The sequence below is a fragment of the Vollenhovia emeryi genome, unplaced genomic scaffold (genome assembly GCF_000949405.1).
Source record: "Vollenhovia emeryi isolate VEMERY1.0 unplaced genomic scaffold, V.emery_V1.0 DF939361.1, whole genome shotgun sequence".
Lineage (NCBI taxonomy): Eukaryota > Metazoa > Arthropoda > Insecta > Hymenoptera > Formicidae > Vollenhovia > Vollenhovia emeryi.
Window position 1 is genome coordinate 42,289 of NW_011967005.1, and position 7,897 is coordinate 50,185.

Genomic DNA, 7,897 nt, shown 5'->3' on the forward strand with positions numbered 1-7,897 from the left:
GAAAGAGAGAGAGAGAGAGAGAGAGAGAGAGAGAGAGAGAGAGAGGGGGGGGGGGGAGAGACAGGGAGAGATATAAAGAGACATGAAAAGACAGGGAGAGACAGGGAAGGATATGAAGAGACAGGGAGAGACATGAAGAGACATGAAGAAACAGGGAGAGACAGGGAGAGACAGGGAGAGACAGGGAGAGACGGAAAAGACAGGGAGAGACAGGGAGAAACAGGGAGAGACGAAAGAGACAGGGAGAGACATCCCATATAGCCAGTGTTGTGCATAGATGATTTTAAAATTAGCTAGATAAAGATAAGATAAAAATATATAAATTTATCTTAGATAAGATAAAGATGATTTTGTTTTGAATATATCTAGATAAAAGATAAAATTATATGATGATTCATCTAGATAATTTTCAGATAATATTTTAAGACTTCATGTATGATGATTCATCTAGATAATTTTCAGATAATATTTTTAAGACTTCATGTAAACACAGTAGAAAAAGTTATAAAAAAATTATAGAAAAATTTAAATTGTAAAGGGGGATATAAAATATATTCAGGTTAATACATGACACACACATAAATGCATGGTCTACAACGCCATCCATATTTAAATAGTGTAACTGTTAAGTATTTTTATGTGGCCCTAAACCAAATAATCTGTACGTTATCTTAGATAATTTAGTAAAGATAACACTTTCTTTCATCTAAGATGCAGATATAGATAATACTTATTTTTATTATCTATATAAAGATAAGATAACGCTAAAATTTTATCTAGATAATCATCTATAGAATTTTATTTAGATAACAGCAAACACTGCATATAGCACGCATGTCTAAAAGACATCTTTAAGTCGTCTTTTAGATATGTACATACGTCTAAAAGACGACTTAAAGATGTCTGAAATATGTCTTTTAGACATGCGTGCTGTATGGGATGAAGAGACAGGGAGTGATAGGAAGAGACAGGGAGAGACAGGGAGAGAGGGAGAGGGAGGAAGGGAAAACGGCCTGTTTTTGCGAAACGATTGGGTAATTGAAGCACGTCCGATCGAAGCGGCGATGAATTCTCGCGCGGACAGCTGATTAAAAAGGAGCGATGCGGTTAATCCGATCCTGCGGCCCTCCTCCGTGCGCGCGCGTGTGCGACGAGAGCGCGTTGCTCCCATTTTGTATTTACGCACGAATTTCGCGGCCGTCCATCCGTCCCCCGCAGATCGAATCTGCTCAGATAGCGATCGTCGATGCGCGTCGCCGATCAGCCGCGAGGTAGCAATCATCGTGCGGCACAGATGTAATTAGCGTTTTACGGAGGTGGATTTTTCTTCGGCCGCGGCGTCCGCGTGCGACCTTAAAAGCCCACGTTGAGGCAACGCCGTACCGAAGGATAGTAAATGCATTGCGCGTCGTTGGCGCGCGGACAATGGGAGAGGATTGCGAGTTTTCACGCGAGGCGGAATATTTTATGTACCTTCGCTATTTTATCACGGAGATTAGCCTCGGCCAGTCATTTCATTCACGCTCGTGGAACCGGCCTGTCTATTATACGCACGCTTGTATATTCTAGCCAGTTCTGCCCTATCGTTTATTAACGTTGTACTTGACTCCTCGTCCATTCCGTTTGCGCCGGCCAATCTCCGATGGACACGGAATTACTAATCCAATTTATCCTTTAATCAGATTTGCCTCTCGATGGGAGCCGCATCTCACAATCATCACTTTACTGCGCGTCGTTGCATTTTCTTCTTTACGCCTCATTCCTGCATTTCGCCCTAAGCGATGCCTCGGGGTCGTGCGCGATCGATTCGCGGCGATGCATCAACGGAGTCGAGAGGCGAGCGAGAGAGAGAGAGAGAGAGAGAGAGAGAGAGAGAGAGAGAGAGGGTGGGGAGGGAGGATGAGCTTAAATACCTTGTAAGATGCAACCCGCGCGGCCGTGGTAGCGCCGGGGAACCCCGCCTTAATTTATACTCGCCCCGTGCGCGCCGATCTATTAATCCCGGACCGATTGTGAAGCGTGGTGAATGCGATCGGCCGGCCGGCCGTAATTATAATTATCCCGGCTATTTGCAGCCGCATAACTCACGACGATGCGCGATAAAAACGCGACGCGCGCGATCGTTCCGCGGACGGGGACGATCGTAGATCATTTCGGCGGTCGTTACGGAACGCGCGATCGCCGTGATTAATGCGCGCACGCGTGCGATAACACGGGCACGGATTTGTAACCCGTTTTTCAATTTTATTACGGATTACACGGTGGCAGGAAAAAGAAACGGAGGGAGAAATCGGGCGTAGTTCTCCGCGACTTGCAAGCTAGTGGCTTGCAAAGCTAGAGGTTTCCGTCGGGGAGCGCGAGATTCCGAGCCCCCGTCGCGCGCGGAAATCGCAAATCGGCGCGAGGAAAATTGCCCCCGTTCTCCAACGTTTGCGTCGCAAGTCGCGTCCCGCTCGCGGATTCACGTTAGCTGCTTTGCCACGGAGCGATCGGCGAACGGTTTCAACAGCCGTTTCAATTAACGCTCCATCACGCGCGCGGCTTTCCAGAGAGTGCGAGTACTTGCGTACGTGATTACCCGGGAGAATTGAAAAAGAATTCTTTTTGAATCCCCGAAATAAATGCTTCCATCTCGGTTCTGAAAATGTTCTTAAGGAGTTCAACAAGAATCCTCTTTTCTGTCACAAATTCTTTTTCGGGAGCAAAAGCAATTCTTCGGCCCGTATTCTGAACCATCTTTTATCGATGAATGCGCCTGTAAAGGCCTGTGTCCATGATGCTAGAACTTGGTCCAACCAAGTTCACGGACTTTTAGGTCTGGTTTCACCGAACGTCGCTTAATTTTAATCTTACAAGTTTAATTCACGTTTGTTCATTTCTAAAATAATGCAGTTGGAAAGAGACAAAGAACGAATTGAGCTAAGCTTAAAGTTAAACAATGTTGGTGAAACCGGGCCTTAAGTGGCTAATAAATTTTCTGATTGGCTACAAGCCACTTTTCGAGGCGCTTTCATCGATAAAAGAGGATCCAGAATACGGGCCTTTGTATTCAGAACAGTTTACCTCTGAAAGAATTCAAAAGGTATTTTTTGGAATTCTTTTTCAACTACCGAAGAAGAATCCTTTTGAATTCGTTTCGAACAGATTACGCTGATTCACAGAGCATTTTAAGACTCGATAGAATCCTTTTGGAATTCACAACGATCGTCCGGTTGTGCTATTTCGAGATAATTACAATTATCTCGAGATCCGCGCGGCGACAATCGACCGTATCGCGGCCGAGCGAGAAACCTCTCGCGAGATTAAACGATTCGAATTGCGAGCGGCTTGCGATCCCGACTTAATTTATATTCGCCCTCGGACTTTTTTTCGAGGCCTCCCCGTGCCGATCCGATCGCGCCGCGTTTACGCCTACGGAACTATTCTAGTTACAACGCTTACGACACACTGAAACACAACACGTGTGCACCACCGCGATGGACAACAAAGGGACTTCGGGATTGAATTGCGCACCCGGAGGCTGCTCGTATTATTTCAGTGCTCACCAACGAATAGCTAGAGAGACAAAAAGGGAGGAGAGGAGGGACTCGGTCTCAATCGTCGAGATCTATAACCGATCAGAAATTATGTAACGATTGCGAAAAATAATTGCGGCGATGGAGAGCGAAGAAACGAGTCTTCGTGCCGGTATTCTCCGGGTTTCTTCTCAAAGGAGTAGAGCACAGTCGAAACCCACGAAGTGTATGCAAAATAATTATTCAACTTGTAATGTATCAGTTGTGTCTTTTCACGTGTGCAAAGCATAATTTCGACTTTCTTAATAACAATCATATAATTTATTCCCTACATAAAATGTTAACGAAGTGTAATCTACGTAGCAGACTTTTTGTCGAGGTATCTAATCAGAGAGAAGGCATCGTTGTCAGTACAGTAGCAAAATATTTAGCTATCGCAGCCAAATATTAGCTGTCCATATATTTTACAACTAAACTTTAGTTGCCACATGCAGTTTTTAGCTGCGGCAGCTACATTTTTCTCTCCGTGTTTTAAACTGTAGAATTTACTACGTGATTTATTTCACTCTCTCTCTCTCTCTCGTCCTTCCTTTCTTGTCTTGACATATTGATGTGTATCTCGTGCCTTTATTATAGCGCGCGACGTAATATCGCGCTCGTTACGTTACTTCTCGCTGCCCTCTATCTTCCGTTCAGGCGTATCCACAAGCTGCCCCGTTCGACACGTGTACCGAAGTAAATATCCATCCCGTGGGATTTTTATCCGCTGGTATATTGCGCAAACCGCTAATAAATTATGCCCGCGCGACTCGGCTTTAAATGCACAGCGCCGCGGCGAAATGCGCGATACTTCGCCTTTCACCTTGCTACGATAATTCTGTCGTGCATTGTGCCTCGGTTGGGATAACTGCCGTCGTATTATCGCGCGCCGAGCAACAATTGCGCGGAAACGGCCGTCGAAAATCGGCCGCTGAAGACCGCCGCGATTTCTCGCGACTAATGAAGAGCGCGAGTAAAAGTCGCGCCGCGTTGTTTTATTTTTACAATGTGCGTCGCTAAGGAGCGCTCGTAATACCCATCTCGCAAATCAGAAGAATACATCAGTAAAGAGTAAGAGATTTATCATCCACAAGTTTTGTCGCGGATGCACAAAATGGCCGCTGTCTGAGGGAACTGTCCTCGATTCGTAAGTCGAGATAAAGAAATTAAGGCCGTTTCTTTTCGCAGATCGGATGTTGTTGCGGAGCACAGAAAGCAATATTAGAAAGCGCGTTCCTTCGCTTTTCTTTTTCCGAGATTTACAAGCAGTGCAACTCGGTCTTGCGAGACAGATCCCTGCGTGCGCGAGTAAATCACTGTTAAAAAAAGAAACACATCTGTACCAGATTCTGTGAAAAATATTTTCCCGTGACGGAAAGGATTGCGATGCTGAAACAAGAAATCGACAATCGTATTCACGTTAATAACATTGGAAATCTGATTGATTTTCAGAGACAGCTCGGTCCTGGGACAAGCTCTCGCAGCTGATACCAACGAATTCGGTGTACGGGAAGCAAGACCGAAATGCATCGCCGTCCAGCAACGGGGCCGATGCATCGCTGGCGCATTCGCTGGCGGAGAGCAATGTGATGGACACATCGAAATCGAAGGAGGGAGGCGATGGCGAGGAGGTAGAGCAGGAGGAGGAGGAGGAGGAGGAGGAGGAGGGGGTGGTGGAAAAGGAGCCTAAGCTGACGTACGACTCCGAGGAGTACGAAGATGAAGATAAGCGCGAAGAGGAAGAGGTCGAGGAGGAGGAGGAGGTGGTGGAAGAGGTAGAGGAGGAGAAGAAAGATCCCTCTGATACCACGAATGGCGCAACGAAGAAAGAGAGATCTCCGCCGGAAACCAGCAGCGTGTCGAATATCGAAGCGATCGACATTTCCAAGGATGGGGATTACCTCGAAGATCTCCCGACAAATAGCGACGACAATACGTATTATTATTACGACGACTACGAAAATGGAAATCGTTCCCGATACGACGGTGGCGGAGGTGAGTTTCGGTCGTTCCTAATCACTGTAATTATAATCCTTGATTTGCACATCTCCGCATTAATTTCATATCGTAAAAGATAGCCAAATCTGTCAGAACAGATTTCGTCAAATGCCTACTAGAAATTTTGAAGGCAGAAAAACTGCAGATTGCATACAAGAACTGATATATTCGACATGTTGCCAGCATGTCGGCAGAAATACAACAAAATCTGCTCACATAATTGGACAATCTGTTGACAGCGTGTTTTACAGTTTCTGTTACCAAAACAAAAGCTAAATACGGACACAGATGGCTATGGTTTTAGCGTGAGTTTCTGATGAATCTACTGCCAATCTGTTAACATTTTGCTGACTGGGGATCGCAGATCTTCTTCGATGTGTTATCGTTGAAAGAATATCGTCTTTTGCCAGTGTAAAATGATCAGATTCCGCAATCTCATCATATCTCATCATATCTCAGCAATCATATCTCAAAGTTTGTCCCTAAAACTAAGAATGTATGACTTGCACACACACACACACACATTTCCATTCAATTAAAACATTTGATATAACTAGAAAGTCTGGCTCTTCTTAATCTCTTAATATTAAAAAAAGTTTTCCTTACGTGTGTACTTTCTTTTGATATTATTTGAAATCTTCCAATTTCTTGGAACATAATCTCTTCCTGGTTTAAGCTGAAGTAAAATAAAAAAATATATATATATAATCTCTTCCTGGTTCCCCGTTTTAGACGGCGGACACCTCGACTACGTAGATACGGAATCTGAAGAGGATCAGGATATCACTCCAGGAAATACGTCATCGGAATCGGAGCACGGCGTTCTGGAGAAGAGAGATAAAGACGCTTCGCACGAGTCGACCTCCAACTCGTCGCAAATCGTCGAGGAGACCAATCCGATATCGTCGACGGAGCTGGAGCAAGGCTCGTCCATGGAGAGTAGTGACAAAACGTTCACTACACTCAGCGCGCCTCTCCTCGAGGAGCAGGAGGAGCCCGAGAATGTCTCCGCCGAGGTCAGTTCCATCCTGATAGGCGGTGCCGTGGTGTCCGTGGTGACCACGAAGAGCGTGGTGAACGGCACGATAGCGGTGCCGACGACAGTCTCGCCGGCCACCACGGAGCAAGTCGTGCCGCCGCCGCCGCCATCGTCGTCGTCGTCGTCGTCATCGCTGTCGTCCTCATTAACCGACACAACCGAGGAGCACCCGGAAGTGACCACGGAGGACTCCGCGAGGATCCTGGCTTCCGTGCAGACCAGTCGCAGCGTATCGGGCGCACGCTTCCTACCGTTTCCGGTGATAGATCGCGTGGAGCAGGTGGAGGCGCACAGCGGGTCGCTCGACAGCAAGAAGACGTCGCAGCCACCGTCCACGGAGAGTATCATCGACAAGCTCGACTGGGCGCAATCCAAGCTGTCCAGCGATCTCCTGCCGGCGGCTATCCTTGGTACCGGTGGCTTCCGAAGCGCCGGCAACACGCTGCAACTGGATGTACTAGCCGAACGAGATCGCACGACGACAACGACGACGACCCGCAGGAGCTTCACCAGCACAGCCAAGACGCCGGTCATCAGCAAGTTCATACCACGGCGTTACAACGACAAAAGATTGGATCATAGTAGCACCAGCACAGCGAAGCCGCGATTTGAGACTGTAGTCGATACCCTGGAAGGTTTGCTGCCTCGAAATTACGTGTCGAGAGGAACCACTCCAAGTGCGGTTTCCAAGACAAATTTCAGGTTGGACATGTTGCGTTATTTTTTGAAAGGCTCTAAAATGTATATCTGCAAGTACAACATATCGCACTTTAGCTAACAAGGCGAAGATATAGGTCCGTATGCTGGGATTTGGCTAAATTTTAAATATATCGTTCTACATCCTCCCCAATAATAAACGGTGCAGCAACTCTTACCAATGGACATTAGTTTAGAAATTAAATTATTTTTAAATGAGCCACGTGTGAAATCTATCGAATCGATAACACGTTTTTTCAATTTAGCCGCGTGGACGGGCCAGTAAGTCGAGCGACTAGAATGCTGGAAGTCTCGAGTTCGAGATCGGCTTTTTTCCATTTATTTTATGGTAATATATTTTTTGTATATATATATTAATGCTATATTAATCCTAAACAAATTTTTATTTCACGAATTTGCATATTATCTGTGGAAAGGGTCATTTTTATTTAACAAAACATAATATAATTCACCAAGAAAAAGTTTTATTAATATTATATGATGTGACACATAATATGTATTCCAAATAACGTTACTTCGGATTGCGAAGACATGTCTGTCATGGAGTGTGTCATATTAATAAAACATAATATAATTCACTAAGAAATAA

General features: G+C 45.6%; 1 protein-coding gene across 1 annotated transcript in view; it reads left to right on the forward strand.

Annotated features, from left to right (window-relative positions):
• The window catches only part of LOC105558256 (FK506-binding protein 5-like), a 26,027-nt gene extending 18,179 nt beyond the window's left edge, over window positions 1-7,848 (forward strand). The window contains exons 2-3 of the mRNA XM_012005841.1: window positions 5,007-5,549; window positions 6,285-7,848. Of these exons, the coding sequence (XP_011861231.1) occupies window positions 5,007-5,549; window positions 6,285-7,369 (1,628 nt within the window). The 3' untranslated portion in view covers window positions 7,370-7,848. The remainder of the gene's footprint in view (window positions 1-5,006; window positions 5,550-6,284) is intronic.
• The last annotated feature ends 49 nt before the right edge of the window (window positions 7,849-7,897 follow it).